Genomic DNA, 19452 nt, shown 5'->3' with positions numbered 1-19452 from the left:
GATTTTTACAAGACACAATTTAATTTGCGGTTTTTTCTGGACCACGGTTTAATTTGCTACGTCTACGAACTGAATTATTTAGAACTGAATTTAATTATCTCGTTTTTTTCTTTCGAAAAGGGGTTCTTCTTGGCCTCTGCATCGAAACGATGCACACAGACAAAATTTAATTATCTCGTGTTTTTTTATTACTTATCTCGCTTTATTGACTGCAAATTTAATTATCTCGTGTTTTTTGTGCAACCAAACCTACATGGCTGTGGGCCAAACTGCCAACGGAGTGTACGGTATATTGTACACTTGCAAAGCCATCTTGGTACGCTAAAACTTTTCCAAGCCGATCGAAGAACAACGGTTCGTCTTGGCTTTTAAATGACACTGTCATTTGGTCATGCAAAGCCTGAACAGAGACGAGTTTTTTTTTCTTAATTGAACCCTGAAAAAGATGACTGCTTATTTCACAATCGAAAATCGCCTCCGTTCATTCCATCTACGCGGCGGAGCCAATCCGGACACCGCCGATCCACGTGCCACTACGGACATCCCCGCCTCGCCTTTGACTCCCTAGACAGCTGACCAGTCAACGTAAACCCAGCCGCTTAACGGCGTGAGGCCACCCACTCGCGCGGCCGTCCGTCTGCGTGGCGTCGCCGTCACCCGGGACGTCACCGCCGCGAGGCCCGCCGTCCAATCCCACATAAAAACGAACCACCCACTCACCCACCACGCAATTCCCCTCACCTCCCCAAGTCTCCCCCACTGCCCGAAACCCCCAATTCGAAATTCGATTTGGGGATTTCGGCGTCTCGCTTCCCCGTGTGGTTCCTCAGATCCGAGCTCGGCTGTCTCTTTGATTTGCCTCTGGGCTTGGAGTTGGAGTTGAGTCGATTCCGGGTCGATTTCTTCCAGGGGACTCCGTTGGAGCTTCGCTCGGATGGCGTCGTCTCCGATGTCGTACTGGTGCTACCACTGCAGCCGCTTCGTGAGGGTCTCCCCAGCCACCGTCGTCTGCCCGGACTGCGACGGCGGCTTTCTCGAGCAGTTCCCGCAGCCGCCGCGCGGAGGCGGCGGCAGCGGCCGGCGTGGGGCGATGAACCCGGTGATCGTGCTCCGCGGTGGATCGCTGTCCGGGTTCGAGCTCTACTACGAAGACGGCTCGGGCGACGGGCTGCGGCCGCTGCCCGGCGACGTGTCGCACCTCCTGATGGGGTCGGGGTTCCATCGCCTGCTGGACCAGTTCTCGAGGCTGGAGGCGGCGGCGCCGCGGCCGCCGGCGTCCAAGGCTGCGGTGGAGTCGATGCCGTCCGTTACGGTCGCCGGAGGAGGCGGGGCCCACTGTGCGGTGTGCCAGGAGGCGTTCGAGCCTGGCGCCGCGGCCCGGGAGATGCCGTGCAAGCACGTCTACCACCAGGACTGCATCCTCCCCTGGCTCTCCCTCCGCAACTCCTGCCCCATCTGCCGGAGCGAGCTACCAGCGGCGGCCGTCCCTGAGGCAGAGGCAGATGCAGGACTCACCATCTGGCGACTCCCCCGCGGCGGATTTGCCGTCGGGAGGTTTGCCGGCGGTCCCAGAGAACAGCTACCAGTTGTCTACACCGAACTGGATGGTGGCTTCAGTAACGGGGTCGGGCCGAGGCGGGTGACATGGCCAGAGAGGGAGGGGCAAGTAGACAGTGGCGAAGGTCGGATTCGCCGTGTATTTAGGAATCTGTTTGGTTGTTTTGGTCGGGGCAGCCGGCCAGAGAGTTCCTCGCAGTCCCGCAGTGGCTGAGCAAAGTTCTTATTGGTAACTCACTTTCAATTGATGATAGTGGTGAATAAGTAGGAGTTAGTATAAGGAGAAAACCCAGATCATGATTTCTTCAGTCTTTTGATGTAAATGAAGGCCTTGCATTGCCCCCACTTTTTTGGTCTTGTTTTAGGAACTTGGAGATGCCATGAGCAAACAACTCGAAATGAATTTGAATAGCAAATTTGGGGAATGAACACAGGCCTTCAATAATGAAATAGAAGTTGATTTATGGGAGGATTGAAATGAGTCATTGACAATATTGTAGGCAAGAGAACAGTTGTTGTTTTCACTTCTGTACTATTTGTGCATATACTGGATTGGTTCAAGATTAATTCGATTTTGCATCATGACATTTCACTATATTTTTGCTCTTCTGTTTTTATCGTTATTCCTTTGGCCAATCCTTTTTGGTTACAACCGAAGGTATGCTCCTTGGATCGGTCATTTACTGATAACAATGTCTACCAAATCGCTTCTAGATGGTTGAATCTTTGGGCTGCTAAATATGGATAACATGCACAACATGTCAGCGACGTTCTCTTGAATTTCCTTGGTGCACCTTCCCCGGTTCTACCATGCTGTACTCTAATGTTTTTGCTCAAGTCTACTGATTTTGAATGCTCTTGCCGGTCGTTACGTTTGTAGCATCATCTTCGATTCTGGTGCTGTACCCTGAGTACAGTGGTTAATGAAGGCATCGATGGTATATTCCAGTAATCCAGTGGGCAAAACAATACAATTTGTGACATGTACAGGGGTTAATAATGCAAATCCAAATGGAGCCTGTCAATTTCTGATTAAACTTTGTTCTAGCATTAGTACGTTTGCTACTTCTTCATGTGTATAAAGTTACTAGGGGTAGCATGTTATTGTTTTCCAAGCACATGGCTGGCTGGTTGATGAACAATACGTATTGCTCTGTAATCTGTCTGTTGAGGAGTTCATATTTTAGTGGCATGGCTTGCAATAAGAATGACGACTCTTTCTCTATGTTCATCCTTGTTGTTCTTTTCTCTTGTTTGATAGTCGTACGGTAATTCTCTAGCAAGTTGTGGCAATGCAATTGAATGATTTGTTCGAGCACTCAACTCTGTATGTTGAGTAGTTCATGTTTTGGTGCTATTGAAGAAGAGAGGCCTCGCTCATTCTGTTTTATGTACTCCCTCTGATCCTAAATTCTTGACTCAAATCTGCCCAAATATGGATGTATGTATTCTTAAAAAGTGTCTAGATACATGTAATATTTCGACAACAATTTAGGATCGGAGGGAGTAGCTTGTAATTCCTGCTGTACTATGTTTTCCTTCTGCACATGATCATTACCTTAGTATATCTGTTGTATCAGACTATCAGTACCTGTTGTAATTCGCATTATTTCTAACCTGATCACAAACTGGTTTTTTCTAGGTTGCTTAGAGCAGAAGGATGTCTGGCAAAGCGCATTAGTTCAATATTTAGTCTCTGCTTTGCTGGCTAGACTTCTTCTGTTTGCATTTCCTTCCTTATTCAGCTGCGATGCAGTTGAATGTTTTTGTTCTTGTGCTTTTTTATCCTCTCTCTTCTACAATCCACCCATTTCCAAGGTCCTAACAGTATATTCTCGGGAGGCATATCAACCATTACCAGAGTAAGCCTAAGCAACCTCTCGGATTGGACTCAGTTACAGCAGACGGCAATCTCCCAGCAGTTTCGCTACATGCATCTAAGGTGAAACGTGTTTGTTCGTTGGACCCTCAGCATCACCTAAGGTCGGATGATTCGACAGCCTTTGGCGCATCCACGTCGGTATGTGCTGCATTTTCCCTGGCGATGATAAGAATCGGGGTCCTCCACAGGATCGCAACATGAGAGCCCCCTGGCCAAGATTGGGAAACAGTTGTCAGGTCAAGCGGCCAGGACTGGACCCCGGACCCGTCTAGGCCATTTTCGCTTTCGCTTTCCCCGGCCTTAACGGGCGACCATCTTCGATTGTGGTAAGCACCTTCTGTTAGGTGCTCCGTACTTGAGACTCCGTTTTGGCATTGATGGTAATTTACGGAAATGTTTGGCCGGATGGCTCCAGGGAAATTTGGAATGCATTTTGGTGGACCTGGAGAACGTCCAGCTGTTCTGGGACATCACTGTGGCTGCTGGCGCGAAAAGGACTTCTGAAGAACGGGCATGCTAATTACACTGTATGTTGTGCTAATCCTGGTTCGATAGTACCGTTGTGCATGCAAATTGCGGTGCACGGGAATCGGCGGACGCTAATACAGAGTACTATGGAACTTTTCGATAATCTAATGTTTTCTTTTTGCTTCAGAAGCAATGGTCCTGTGGTGTGGTGTCCTTGTACAGTTGTCCTGCTTTGGCGAGGCTCCATGTTTTCTGAAAGTTCACTCTACTTTGTTGGTTCATTCATCTCTTTCTGATGTGCCGACATCATTTTTTGCAGTGCCACAGTATTCAATTCATCCTTGTTTTCCTCCTATCACCGTAGCAATGTCGACAAAGTACTCCTAAAATGTAATTAAGCTAGGCTAGCGGGACAAGATAATACGAGTAACGGAACATGCATCTGCTAGGTGCCTAGGTTGCAGAGTTTTTGGCTCCCGAGCTCAAGTGAGTCCTTGATGTTAATTTGTCGAACATTACACCTTTTAGTTCTAAAGACACAAAAGAGATCGTTCAGATGTGTACGCGGGATTACAATTTTCGTTTGTGAGCTGCTCAAAATGAAAAATAGAGACGATGAGCTAAAATAGCATATGCCACTAATCTTTTCCCAACTCGTAAAATGCGCCTTTCTCCATGAAAATTTGCATTTCCGGATAGTATAGGACTATTGCAATTTAGGTTTGCTTGTTGGAGCAGGCCCGGCTAGGGTCTTGGTCAGGGGTGGCGGTTTCGAGCAGCACAAGCTGCCTTTCGCGCGAGCCATTCCTGTCAGGGCAGCCTTTTTTTTGCTACGTTTCCCGAAAAAGCTTAGTTCTGCCTACCTTTTCCTGGCGTTAGGATCTGCTTCCTGTTTGGCATCATTGGAGTGGGAGGATTTGCTTTTGGCAGCTGTAGCTTGTTCAACGGTTTAGTCATGTCTGCTTGTAGTCAGGGTTTTGCACGGTTTCGTTTTATTCTAATCGAATCGTGAGGAACTATTGCGATATTTAAAGTCCGTTGTCTTTTTTTCTTTCGAAATTGCTATATTTCTCAGGCGACGCACACGGACCGTCCATCTTGGTCTGTTCGCGCGGAGATTGGTGCGCCCCCTGTGTTCCTGTTTGTCTGTGTTTGGTTAGATTTTGGGCTGCGGACTCCATCACAGCACGGGGGTTTGGGCTTTTTTTGTTGGGCCCTGGGTGGCAGCGGGATTCAATGTGTTGAGAAGGGAACGAACTTTTGTTTCTGGGCTCTGCTCTTCGTTCGATTCGTCTTCTTCTGGAGAGACTGGTTCGGGAAGGGGAGGGGGCGGGAGTAGAGCTTCCATCGCCGGAGCCGCTGCGAGTCGCGCGCCGTCCCCTGCGCTGGTAATATTCTCACCTCTTGTTCTGTTCGGCTCCCCCCCCCCCCCCACCCCACCTTGCCGGTTCTGTTTTTTGTGTATTGATATGCATATGTAGGGTTTGCGTGTACGCTAGGTTTGTTGCAGAGGTAGGCGCCTAGGCGGTGGGCTTTTGCTAGGTATTTTGTTTTTTGTTCAAGCGATGCGGCGATGGGATGTTGTGGCTGTGGGAAGCCTTTTTGTTTGCGGATAGATGGATGGGGTTGATGGATTTTTCTAGGCCAGCTATGTCATTCCAGGAGGGCAGTGTTCTTAATTTTGGGGGGCCAATGCCTTGCATCTTTGCTCTTGCTAATTTCTCACTGTCCACCAATTGAATTTGCATAGTGATGCTTATGTTTTATGGTGCAATTTTTTTTGTTAACGAAGAACATGTCAAGGGGTAAACAGGTGAATTTTTATGTATAACGAAGGCGCAATTTTCAGAGAATCTTTATTTATTTATTTATTTATTTATTTATTTATTTATTTATGTAGTGTTTTGATCTTTAATTTTTTTCAGGCTTTTGTAACTATTTGTCATGGAGGTACTCTATTTCTAAAAAAATGCAGCCTCATTATCTTTCTAGTGGGCACGATATTATTTCTGTAGAGGGGTATGCTTTGCTGAACTTAGTTCCATATATAACTATGTGAACACCATGGTGTATCTTTTTGTGCGTTGCACACCTATTGATGGTTGGTTCATGAAAGATTATGTTGGTTCTGAGTTATGGTGTCTGTGCTGCAACATATGTACACGCAGCTTGATGTATATACAGCCTGATGTGTGTCAAGTCTTAACATATAAGGCAACTGCTGGATGATTAGTCAATTAGGAAGGAGATTAGTTGGCTAAGGATATCTCTTTTACTTATATATCAGGAAATATATTTTTTGGGTTTTTAATGTTTCTAAATCCGAACAGTTGCCAAGTTTGTATTCAATAACTTGAATGACTTTTCAGTAATCAGAATTTATCATGCATATATGTGTTCAGGATCTGACAAACAACTTATTCTTTTGGGTTCAATGTATGCCCGATATGTTTCAGTGTTACTTATTAATTAGGTTGGTCGTTTCTTGTCTAGACTTTTGGGCCAAACTGCGATGGGCCGGGATGGGTTTTTTTTGGCTTGCACAACATGTCTCAATATGTGCAACTTAGCAAATGGAGACTTTTGCTATAAAAAAAAGCAAATGGAGACTTTTCTGGCTTCACGAGTTTACTTTTTTTTCGTCTTCATGTTTAACTTGCACATCACGTGGTCACATGTGCAACTTAGCATGGTCCAAGTGAGGGCCAATTGCAAACCACGCGTGAGTTTTTGTGTTTTCATGACTTTGACTTGCACATCAACGTCCCCGCATGTGCAACTTAGCATGGTTATTGAGACATGTTTAATTTTAGCATGGTCCAAGTGAAGGCCAACCGCATGACCTACACAACATGTATCAATATGTGCAACTTAGCATGGACTCTGGAGAGGCAACTTGCATACCATGTATCAATTTGTGCAATTCAAGCAAGGTGTTTTTTAGGGGGAGGGGGGGGGGCGTTTTGATGCGTTGACCTTTTTTCTTAGACATTTTTGCATGTAACGAGTTGCACATGGCATGTCTTCATGTGCAACTTAGTATGGTCTTTAGAGAGACGAGTTGCACACCATGCATAAATATGTGCAATTCAACAAGCATGGTGGGGCTCATGTTTTGATCAGTTGACCTTTCTTAGCTTTGTTTATTAGTTGACTTGCACACCATGTACCCACATGTGCAAGTAGGGGGTGTTTGACTTGCTCATTAGGTGAGTTGCACACCACGGCGCCACATGTGCAAAGTTGGGGTGTTGACTTTGCACTACATGCCCGCGCGCGTGCAACTAAAACTAATAAATATGTGCACAACATGTATGAATATGTGCAACTTAGCATGGACCCTAGAGAGGCGACCTGCATACCATGTATCAGTTTGTCCAATTCAACAAAGAGGTTTTCTAGGCTTGTTTGATGAGTTGACTTTTTTGTTAGACTTTTTGCATGTAACGAGTTGCACATGGCCCGTCTTCATGTGCAACTTAGTATGGTCTTAGAGAGACGAGTTGCACACCATGTATAAATATGTGCAATTCAACAAGGGTGGTGGGGGTCACTTTTTTTTTATCAGTTGACCTTTCTTAGCTTTGTATTATTTAGTTGACTCGCACACCATGTACCCACATGTGCAAGTAGGGGGTGTTTGACTTTTTCATTAGGTGAGTTGCACACCACGGCGCCATATGTGCAAAGTTGGGGTGTTGACTTTGCACTACATGCCCGCGCGCGTGCAACTAAAACTAATAAATATGTGCACAACATGTATCAATATGTGCAACTTAGCATGGACCCTAGAGAGGCGACTTGTGGTGATCCACATTATTCAGATGAATCAAATGATGGTGGGAGGCGTTCAGATGATGAAGTTAGTTAGTTTGGCTACAATTTTCTCTTTTTAAAAAAAATTATGTGCCTACATTGACAGAGTCCCCTCACCCCCCCCCCCCCCCCCGAATATTTACTCTTTTGTTTCTTTTGAATATTTTTGACAGTCTCGTCTCAATTTAGGTACTGACAAATCAGACAAGGAATTTTTCAATCAAACCAAAGAAAGGGTAAGACCTAATTTTATTGTGTATATGTTAATGCCACAAGTTTCTCCCTATTGTTTTTTTATAGCCTTCAAGTTCAATTCTTAATAGGGTGATGTATTTCTTTCCTTTTTGGAACAGGTTGTTAATAGTTTGAAAAGGAAGCACCTGCATAAAAGCTGCAAAGTTGATAAAAAGGTACATGTAGTTGCTTTCTGACCAAGCAGTAGGCTGTACTGTGTATTTTTCTTTTTAAGAAGAGCCCTTCGTGTGTATATGTCCAGGTTATTTTTGGTGGATAACAGGTTTCCTATCTTTTGCACTTCACAGCGCGCTAAGATCCAACCAGATGCACCCAATGCTATTGTTCAAGTTAAACCACCAAGAGTCAGTAGCAGGTGTAATATGGATTACCTTCACGAGGTGCTGAAAAGCTTTTCCTAGTGTGAACATAAGAAAGGTTTGGTCACAACTGTTGATTTTGAGCCACTATTATCATTTGATGGGTGTGTTGTGCCAAGGGCTTTTGCACAGCACATAGCTGATAACACAAGCATCCTAGACGAAGAAATATGTCTTCACGGCAAACGCATCAAGCTGAGCCCATTGTTAGTGCATGATATGTTAGGAAGTCCAATGGGACACAACCAAATTGTCTTCGATGAACATATTGGGAAGCAGCAGTTTCTTGCTCTTTTTGGGTTGACAGAAATGACTCCAATCAAGTACTTCGAGAATAAAATTATGTCAAAGGATTTAGATGATGACTAGTTTATAAGGTGTGTTCTGGTTGTTGTGTTGTCAACATTTATGTGTCCAACATCAAGTACCTATTCAAGCATCAAGTACCTCAGCTGTTTCATCAACATTGCGGGTATCAGAGCCAGACAAGTTGTTTTTGCGTCAGGTGTTAGTTTTCCTTGTTTGTCACTTTTTTTCCTTTTTTGTACTTTCTGTGTGTGTCTTTTTGGTGTTTATAGTGGGGGGCCTAAAGGCCATAAACTTTAGGAAACGACACAAGCCTATAAGCCCAACAAACACAAATACCAGGCCTACAAACAGGCGGGACACAACTGAACAAAGAGCGTCACAGAAGCCAGTGGACTGAGAAATAAGAATTAATTGGAATTCCAATTAATCATTGAAGAAATGAAAAAGGGATTAAATAAAAAAATCCAAGTCTTAAATGAAAGGATCCGGTTGGAATCTTAAAGTGTGGTAGAAAGAACTATATATAGTTTTTTCTACCACACTTTAGAGTATTTTCTTTCTATTATATTAGCTTTGAATCTACCCTAATAATAAAAGGACGAAAGTTTCCTCCGTCGTCGTCCACCGGATATTTGCATTTTACCCCCTACGAAAGTGTGAAATCAACCTGCCGTCCAACCCTTCGTTAACTCGACTCCTCGCACCTCTGCCGCCCTCTGCCTCTGTCATGGCCTTGAACCTCGCCGGTCGTGCGGATCGATCTAGATCGAGGGCCTTCTCGTCCTCTCCCCACGACTCGCTCTGCTCCACCTTGGCTGTCCCAGCCGCACCTCGTCCCGGGCGGACGCCGCCGCCAACCTCCTCGGATGGGACACGCACGGGAGAACGCCGTGTCCGAAGCCGCCGCCCTCACCCTCTCCGGACGACGCGGTCGCCCTCCCCAGCCACGGACTCGCACCAGAGACGCCCCCCACTCCTCATCTAGGTCGTGACGGGACGCAGCCCCATACCCCGCCGTCGCCATCCTTCCCCACGGCCAAGGCCCACTATAGCAGGGGATCCGACTGTACATCCAACGGCGACAAGGTCGACGTCAGCACCGAGCTCGCCCCGATCCATTCCGTCCGCGAAGGGCACCTCAAGACCAACCTGTATAAGCCAATTCAGTTCTCGTCACGGATCTAGAAGACTTTGTATGATATTATGTAGATACTCACGAGAACACTCGGGGTGAGCACAGCTTTGTGCTGAAGATATAAGCCAATTGCAGTTTTAGTACCCCTTTGTGCTGAAGCTATACACAAATTGCAGTTTTATTACCAATTAAATTCCAAAAGAAGTGAAAAGGAGAGATCTTACATACACCACTAACAGTTCTGCATAGCACATGGTGGAAGATGGTGTAGTAGCACTGAGAGACGCAAGGATTGCTGACGAGGGTTGCGGTGTCATGGTGAGTAGAGATAAGATCAGAAATTTGCTATTGTTTTGGGTCCTTGGTCATTTTAGATGTTTCCTGGTTAGACACCTGTAACTGTAAATATTCATGTTACTTTAGTTTTTCTTCAGATATAAGTTAATTCGAACAATATTTTATGAGTCATCTGTGAAAGCTTGTTTAAGAAAAGAAATTGTTTATGTTATGACCAAAGTTGATTTGATCTGAACTATGAACATGCATGTAAGTTGCTTGGATTTGGAAGAATTGCACTGGGCCTAAGCTTATGTTTCAGGAGGGTTCTTGCTTAATGTAGGTCTTGTGCTAATTCTGGCTGGTGTGGGAGATGAGGGCATGTCGGTGAGATGAAATAGTTTCTTTATTGCTTTCTTTCCAGTAATGTCTAAATGCTGATGCTCATGCATGTTTTCGATTAATCTATTTGTTCAAATTGGTTATAATATTTAACATTTAACTGCAATGCAGGTGAATATATGGGGCTCTTCAGACCTTGATTTTCCAGCGGGGGAGATGAAATCTTTTATCCCAAATAGGGCAATGCTTCACAGACAGCTTCGATGTGGAGCGCAATGCATCTTCTTCACAATCTTCAGATGCTACTGTTATTATTGACGGTGAAGTAGTTCGTATATCAACAATGTTAACCGAGGTACCATAATGGAGCCAGTAGCTTGACAGATATCAACTCGAAGCCTGGTGATACTGCTATAGTCTACTCATGTGAATTAGCAGAAGTAAAAGGAGAATTTGACCCTGCTAAAGCCGCTGGCCTGGAAACAAAGTATCGCGAACTTCAACTTGGTAACTCTGTGCGGGCTGATCAATTTGATAAAATGGTCAGTGCTGATTGCTAAGTTGCCGAACTGAATTTTCTCAAACTGGTCTTTTGACAGGCTCATGGCCTCTCCGCACTAGCACATACTCTGTGTCACTTAAAGGGCCTGTCTCTATTCACTGGACCTCCTCGCTGTGGTGGCGTGGTGCAGGTCATGCAGACCTAAAAGTTCCCAATTCTTTTTGTTATGTAGAGCAAGATGTGCTCAACCCGGTGACAAAGTTTCAAGAGTTAGCTCTACAAATAGATATAAAAAGTAAGACAATTCGACGGAATGGAGTAACACCAATGTTATGTAGAGCAAGATGTGTTCCAAATTCCAATGCTAGGTCTGTATGAACAATTGATTCAATACAAGTGGCAAATAGAACACCATCTGTGTAGACAGCTCACTTGTCAAGTTTGACTCTAGATTTAGGAAGTAAATGACACTTTGATTAATAGCCATTGTTTTATCCATTGCGAATGTCAAACCATGTTGCTTTTCTATAAAAGTGAATTTTGATGTGCATATGTTTAAGAGGCCGTGGCAACGCACGGTCACTGTACTAGTCTATATAGAATAGATTAGTGGATTGAAATAGTAGTCTGATTCAATTTTTTTTTCATTGCATCCACTTAATTTCAATCAAGTCAAAATAAAAAAGATCAAAGACAATTCTTGACCAAAAAATCTTATTTCTCAGCCGACTAGCCAATAGGTCCACCCTTTAATTTTCTACTCTGCTATGTTTTCTCAATAATCTTGGTCCTATTTGATGCTTGTTCGTCGGCTCGGTTGCCAAAAGCGGTTTGTGTCCGTAGCCTGTTCTCTGCCATCATGCCTGCTGTACAATCCATGCGTAACAGATGGCAGTCTGCCAGTCTGGCGCCAAACCTTCAGCAGTGCATGACTGCCGTTTATGGATCTAATCTAGTCAAACGAATCCATGTCGGGTCAACAACTCAACATGTGTCTCCATGACCTAATCGTTGCGAAAGCAAATCGAAAATACTACCCCGCCATGAGTACGACGAGTTGCAAACTTGCAATTTCTTCCTTTTCTCCGATATGTGGTACTCTATGGAGTTTTAGATGAATCTTCAGTGTGCGAAACCGAAGGGCGTGCCAGATGGTTGAGATGGGGTACAGTGGTAGCCAGATGCACGCGTGGTCCGTTGCTGTTGCTTCGCTTTTACGTATGGGGATATACCTTCCATCACCGGAGCCCATCACAAAGGTGAAAAGAGTCAAGTTCGTGGGTAATGGTCTGTCTTGTCATATGTAGCCGGACTAGCAGACCACGTCGCATGCGACGCAAATAAAACCAGATGTGCGTCACCATCTCGTGATCATTGTAGATCCTTGAATCATGAGTTCGTCTGGAAGAGCTTGGAAAGAGTGAAATCCTCCACAGGCTGCTGCTGGGTTGTATGTGCAGGCAGACAGTTTCGATCTTGTTTAGAATTGTGCTGATTTTTGCAAAAAAAAATTGTGCAAAACAAAATGGGCCATCGGCAGAAAGTAAGGTCGTAATCACGTTCCGCGTCTGTGCTTCTACTGATCACCTACTGTACTTAAGCCTGCACGTACATTCTGTTCCTTCTTCTCGAAAGGAATGCGCAAGGCCCAGACGTGACCTCACGTCATAGCTTCTTCTTTTCGTTAAGATACATAAGAGTAGTTTTCTAACAGATTCACACACTAGTGTCCATCCAACAGATGGAGAGTTTTACTGAAGGATAGGAAGTTGGGAACTAGCAAGGCAGAGAAGGAAACGTTCTTTTTCACTCGCAGTCGCAGTACGTGTGCTCCTCCAGCTATCGACCAGGGATTTCTCAACCGCACTACCGCAGACAGGATCAACTGGCGCGACACAACATATTTTTCTCTTGTGAATGCCTTGCCCCAGCTGCACCGAAAGCTACTGGCCTTTCGGCTTTCGCGTAATGCTTCTAACCGCGATACCTGGCCGGAGTACTATGTATTCAGGACCCCTGTCCCCTTCTCTTCTCGCCAGGCGCCGCGTTGCAGAGCCCACTGCCCACACGGAGTAAAGAAGAGAGCTGACTGCCAAACACATGGCACATGTTGCTCACTTGCTTGTGATGAAGGAGACGCCAGAAAGCAGAGGAGATGTTGAAGACCACGCTCTCAGTTGACACGGCTTGACAGTTGGCTTTGGTCACTTTGCTTCCATTGCTGACCTGACCTGCGCAGAGCGATCGAGCAGACGCCGCCGAGTTTACAAACACGGCATAATTAAACCGCCGCGCGGATAGAAAAGTAGAAACTGCGCGCCGACGCCGCGATGGAGCCGTTTCTTGTTCTCCTCTGCCTCTTGGTGGCGAGAGCAGAGACCGAAGCAGCGAGCTATCACGGCACTGGCGGCGGCAGAGTAGGGAGGGCCGCCGGGGGAGCGGTTCTCCTTCCGCTCAGGCTACAGGCGGCGTCGCCCCCGCCGGCGAACCGGCTGCGGTTCCGGCACAACGTGAGCCTGACGGTGCCGGTGGCCGTGGGCACGCCGCCGCAGAACGTGACGATGGTGCTCGACACCGGCAGCGAGCTCTCCTGGCTGCTCTGCAACGGGAGCCGCCATGACGCGCCGTTCGACGCGTCGGCCTCGTCTTCGTACGCGCCCGTCCCTTGCTCGTCGCCGGCCTGCACGTGGCTCGGGCGCGACCTGCCCGTGCGCCCCTTCTGCGACTCCAGCGCCTGCCGCGTCTCCCTCTCCTACGCCGACGCCTCCTCCGCCGACGGCCTCCTCGCCGCCGACACCTTCCTCCTAGGCAGCAGCCCAATGCCCGCCCTCTTCGGCTGCATCACCTCCTACTCCTCCTCCACTGATCCCTCGGAGACGCCACCCACCGGCCTCCTCGGCATGAACCGCGGCGGCCTCTCCTTCGTGACGCAGACGGCCACCCGCCGCTTCGCCTACTGCATCGCGGCCGGCCAAGGCCCCGGCATCCTCCTCCTCGGCGGCAACGACACCGAAACCCCCCTAACAAGCCCCCCGCAGCAGCAGCTGAACTACACGCCGCTGGTCGAGATCTCCCAGCCGCTGCCCTACTTCGACCGGGCGGCCTACACCGTGCAGCTGGAAGGCATCCGCGTGGGCTCGGCCCTGCTCGCGATCCCCAAACACCTCCTCACGCCGGACCACACGGGGGCAGGGCAGACCATGGTGGACTCCGGCACGCGCTTCACCTTCCTCCTGCCCGACGCCTACGCGGCGCTCAAGGCCGAGTTCGCGAACCAGCTGACGCGCTCGCTCGACGGCGGGCTCGCGCCGCTCGGCGAGCCGGGGTTCGTGTTCCAGGGCGCGTTCGACGCGTGCTTCCGCGGCACGGAGGCCCGGGTGTCGGCGGCGGCGGCGGGCGGGCTGCTGCCCGAGGTGGGCCTGGTCCTCCGCGGGGCCGAGGTGGTGGTGGCCGGGGCGGAGAAGCTCCTGTACAGGGTGCCCGGCGAGCGGCGCGGGGAGGGGGAGGGCGTGTGGTGCCTGACGTTCGGGAGCTCGGACATGGCTGGCGTGTCGGCGTACGTGATCGGGCACCACCACCAGCAGGACGTGTGGGTGGAGTACGACCTCCGGAACGCCCGCCTCGGCTTCGCGGCCGCGCGCTGCGCCGACCTCGCCATCCAGCGCCTCGGCCTCGGCGCGCACGTGTAGGCGCGTCTCTGTTCCCCCCACGCACGCACCAGTGTAGCAAAGCAAAGTAGCAGGGCGAGAATCGTTAGCAGAGAGCAAAGTAGGAGATGGCTCCCTGCGATGTGCGATCACCTGCTGCTGTGGTCAGCTGGTTACTTTTTTTTTTTTAGGTCAGGTCAACTGGTTACTTGTTCGTGCTGTATTATGCCGTGCGGACAAGTATACGAGCTAATGTCAAAATTAGTGGCAGTTTATTAGTTATTGATCCCGGCCTTGTTGGAACAACTAGTTTTGTATTTTACTGTAAAGGGGAAAATGGTCTGGTTACTTTTTTTTTTAGAACACTGGTCTGGTTACTTGTTCATGCTGTATTATGCCGTGCAGACAAGTATACGAGCTAATGACAAAATTAGTGACAGTTTATTAGTTTTGGATCGCGGCCTTGTTGGAGCAACTAGTTTTGTATTTTACTGTAAAGGGGAAAATGGACTGGTTACTTGTTCATGCTGTATTATGCCGTGCAGACAGGTATACGAGCTCATGACAAAATTAGTGACAGTTTATTAGTTTTGGATCGCGGCCTTGTTGGAGCAACTAGTTTTGTATTTTACTGTAAAGGGGAAAATGGCTAGAGCGCACCCTTATTTTGAGACCTTTGCTAAAACACACCGCAGGATTCGGTCGTTGCCCATTACCATTACAATTTCATGATCATTTGTCACTACACACTGCCGGTCTTAAATACAGCGGTCACCGTCGGTCTTAATTTTGACTGTCTAGATTTAATGCTTAATAATATAGAAAAATAATTATGCGCACATAGGCTGGGTGCAATCTGAATTTTGCATGGCCAGGACACATGTGTTTGATGTCATTGCTGATTCATCAACTATTTTCCTGGTTTCATGTCTTTTAGGTTTGATAAAAAATCTGCAGTCATGCAACAATAATTCTGATTCGAAAAGAACAATCAAAAGTCATACATTCAACAACCAATGAGAGAAAAACAAAACGACCAAATGAGAAAAAAGAGGGCAAGAAGCAACAATGTCGGTCCACGTAAACTAAGATATCTATGACTAGATTTAAATGGTGAAGACCGAAAATAGACGCACATAATTTCATAGCCTAACTTCGTTGGTAACATATCACGTAAGCACGGAGATAAGATCCAATTCACACAAGCAATTTGATGTATTTTGGCGCGTGCAATATTTTCAAAGCTATTCAATATACGTGACTAAGGAACTATACCTGTTGTTGTCCTAAAAAAAACAGGAGTACGGGGTGTCAATGTTCGATGGCACAAATGTAAAAATAGTATGTTGGGGGAATATCTAGTGAAAACTCTCATTAGGTGCAAACTTGCAAACTTTGCTCGTAGGCCGTTGGATCTAAAACGTGTGGTTCAGATGAGAGGTGGGATTCTACCCCATCACTTAAACGCACCTTTTGCAGATAACCCCCTTGTTTTTACCCTCTCGTTTAGTAATGCACTGGAAAACGATTCGGGATGATTCGTTTCTTCCGCCGCGATGGGGCCTCGAAGTGCTGTTCCGCCGCGGGCCGTGATGCCCGGCGCTTCTCGTCCGGTCCTCAGCCGCCCCGTGCTCTGTTGCCCGGCCTCGCGCTCAACCGCCTGACGTCAATCCTGACGGGGCAGCAGCTGTCGACGAGGATTCAGGGCCTGGACGGGCTCATGGCCACCATATCGACGAGCTCCTCTACGTCGACCTCTTCCTCTCCACCAACTGCCAGCTCAAAACCATCGGCCAGTAATTCACTAAGACCGGGTGTCCGGATGGGGATTCGTAAGCCACTCTCAAGTCCTCTGCTTTTCTCATCATCCAAATTAATCCATGGCTGGCGATTCTCTGCAGACTGAAACTCTAATTTCTCAATTAGGTTGCCCATGCCGTGATGCCCCACGATTTGGCCCCATTTATTTTTTTCTCGCAAAAAAAAAGAAATCTGTTGCCTGCTGTGGTGCACAGGTGATAGGAAGCCATGATGGCATGATGCTCAGGTTGCAGACTGCTGTGATGCATAGGACGCCGTTGGCCGTGATGCACAAGTCCGCCGCTGCCGCGGCCAGCGCGTGGGGCCGCGGTCGCCGCCGCTGTTTGCTGGAGCCGATGCCGCCGCGCCTGGGCCGATGTATCCCGCGCCTGCGCCCAACGCCGCCCGCCGCCCGCCGCCCGCGCTGGAGCACTCGCCATCGCCTTCCTCGAAGCTCGGGGGAACGAAAAAAGAGGATCGAGGGATGGCGGAATGAGATCGGACGGCTTGCAAGTTTGCACATAAAGAGGATTTTCACTAAATATTTCCCCTAGCATGTAGGTGTGTACGTCGGTCTTATAGCGAAGTTCGTCGTACACTTTGGACAAGTTGACACGTTGATATTTTTTGAATAGGTTCGATCGATCCTGCGGGTACGACTTAGTCTTATGTTAGAAGAGGCTTTGAGGGGGTCGTTAGCCGGATGTTTGGGCCAAACTCGTCTTCCCAAATCACCTATGGCGAGAGATCTCTAGGAGCCGCCTCGGAGTTGGACTGAACTTGTCTTCCCAAGTAGCGAGGTTAGGATACCCTCGAGACTCTAACCCAATCCTTGTACTTCGAGTCGAGGTCGTACTAAACGGTCCGGAACCTCGAAACTAGGCTTCCCAAGTCGCGTCCCCGAGGTCGAATCGAGACTAAGCTCGACCCAAGCACTCGAGAGCGGTCTCCTTAGGTTACTCTAGCTCTCTCCCCTTTGATCTTATTCCAATGAAGAGTGAATGATACATGCCTCCATGGGGGTATTTATAGCCTAGGGGTTCATGAAAAAAGACCATGGATACCCTTGAGGGAGGGAGAAAGTGAGGGCAAAGTAGTAAACTCATCCCTACACCTTTCTTGGCCCCTGCTCTAACTCTTCTTCTCCTTTGAACATGGCATGGGAGGCTTGACCTGTTGACTCCTTTGACCGGCGTCAAGTTGACAATTTGACCGATTTTTGGGATTTGTTGACTTGGCCGTCGTCACGTAGGATTACGGCCCGGCTCAAATATAGCCGTACAAATGCGCCGGCCAGCCTACTAGTTTCTTCTAAACAAGCAATGGTTTATACCAACATAGCTAAGTAGGGTATATTAAATGTACAAGAATTTTATGCGCCATATTGACCCTAGTGTAACTGAGTAACTCATCAAATTTCAGTAAGCAGGACAGTTGTTGCCTCGTTAGATAGGATTGCAAATGCAGTATAGGTAACCACCGTTGTCGGTATCCAAGAACTTTCAGTTTTGCAGACCACACTTTAGTCGATTAATTAAATCACATGTCTCCTTCTCCAGCTCTCACTTGGTTCTGTAAATTATGTTCCTTGCATTTTCTCCCCGATTAGATCGGTAATTGCAACAACAATGCCGTCGAAGATCTACCTAAAAACTAGCCATTTTGATATTAGACAATCTAAGTACAACCCAAAAATAAATCTAAATACACCATACAACATATGTTTTCGGGAACCTTTCAACTCCCCTGGTGGTTCAGTAATTTTTTTAAAAGAAGGCCGCAAGGGAGACATTTACATGTATAAATAGAATCTAAATTCTCATCCACGAGGACTTGAACCCTCGTGACTCAGTAAGCAATCTTGTATGCAATTTCAAAGGCTAAGCACCACTTCGACGCTTCGTCATGAGAATCATGTGATTTTTTTTTAGGAAACACAGTACAGATGCAGACACTTACAAGTACGCACACACACTCACCCCTATGAATACACGCACACACGCTTTACTCCTATGAGCATCTTCGAAAGACTGGTCCGGCACATCCTCTTGAGATTGACGAAGTCACCACAGGTGCCTCGCCTCGTAGTTGATGGGTACGTCACTTCCACTGAAAACACAACGCCGGTTAGTTCCTGGAATAAATCCAGGAAAATGCGAGCACCCACGTCAAATCGGAGACTTGAACCTGGGTGGGCTGGTTCCACCACAAGGAACCAACCACCTGAGGTAGGCTCGGTTCGCTGTTTCATGGTGTCTATTAATACTACCTCAATTCCTAAATGTTTGAAGAGGGAGGTTTTCTTAAGTCAAACTTGACCAAGTTTATAGGAAAATATATCAACATCTAGAATATCAAATCTTTACTACATATTAATTTACAGTTGGCGTCCATTCCACAACTCTTTACTTCGTTGGAGTTCCTATTAATGAGCTCGGACCAAGATCGACAATTAGCCTTATATTGGCTATTAATTTGCAGTTGGGCTCTCGACAACAATTTTTTTATAAAGACTGTAGCAAAGTACGTTTCACTCCACTAGTAAGTATAATATGAAAATTTATATGGATTTAATAAAGTAACTTAGAATTGTAAATGTTGATACTTCCTCCATTCAACAAAGGATGTCTCAATTTTGATTAAATTTGAATGCATCTGTGCACTAAGTCATGTTTAGATACATCCAAATTTTGACAAACTTGAGACATCTTTTATTGGACGGAGAGAGTAGATTTTTTGACAAACTTGTTCAAAGTTTGTAAAGAGTGAGTTAGAAGAAAGCTACTACTTCTTACATTTATGAATGAAAGGGAGTGACTCAAATTTGTTTAAATATGGACGTATCTATATACTCCCTCTGTCCCATATTAAGTGACTCAAATTTGCCTAAATATATAGTAAAATATGACCAGATACATGTAATGTTTCAGCACTTAATATGGGAGGGAATAATACTTTGCAGTTTGTAGCTTATCCAGGTCGTCTGTTTGGTTTCACTGCTGGGGCTTGGCCCGCATCCGAGCTGGAAAAAACGGACCGTTTGGTTTCCTGCACATGGGCCTTGCACCCGAGCTGCAAAAAAGGGGTCCGTCCTCAGCCCGCAC

General features: G+C 47.0%; 2 protein-coding genes across 2 annotated transcripts; both read left to right on the top strand.

The window, feature by feature from the left end:
* The first annotated feature begins 714 nt into the window (after positions 1–714).
* Positions 715–2136, top strand: LOC100834239 (E3 ubiquitin-protein ligase RDUF2). Its single transcript, XM_003558199.4, has one exon. The coding sequence runs from the start codon at positions 935–937 to the stop codon at positions 1769–1771; it is 837 nt and encodes a 278-aa protein (XP_003558247.1). The 5' UTR covers positions 715–934; the 3' UTR covers positions 1772–2136.
* A 10811-nt stretch (positions 2137–12947) lies between these two features.
* Positions 12948–15073, top strand: LOC100832611 (aspartic proteinase PCS1). Its single transcript, XM_003561734.4, has one exon. The coding sequence runs from the start codon at positions 13232–13234 to the stop codon at positions 14588–14590; it is 1359 nt and encodes a 452-aa protein (XP_003561782.1). The 5' UTR covers positions 12948–13231; the 3' UTR covers positions 14591–15073.
* Positions 15074–19452: the final 4379 nt, after the last annotated feature.

This window comes from Brachypodium distachyon, chromosome 1 (assembly GCF_000005505.3).
Source record: "Brachypodium distachyon strain Bd21 chromosome 1, Brachypodium_distachyon_v3.0, whole genome shotgun sequence".
Taxonomy (NCBI): domain Eukaryota; kingdom Viridiplantae; phylum Streptophyta; class Magnoliopsida; order Poales; family Poaceae; genus Brachypodium; species Brachypodium distachyon.
Note: the sequence above shows the minus strand (reverse complement) of the source record. Positions and strands in the feature narration are given on the sequence as shown.

What these genes read in the sequence shown, in the direction of transcription:
- LOC100832611 (XM_003561734.4), top strand. Translation starts at nt 13,232, where the DNA reads ATGGAGCCGTTTCTTGTTCTCCTCTGCCTCTTGGTGGCGAGAGCAGAG.
- LOC100834239 (XM_003558199.4), top strand. Translation starts at nt 935, where the DNA reads ATGGCGTCGTCTCCGATGTCGTACTGGTGCTACCACTGCAGCCGCTTC.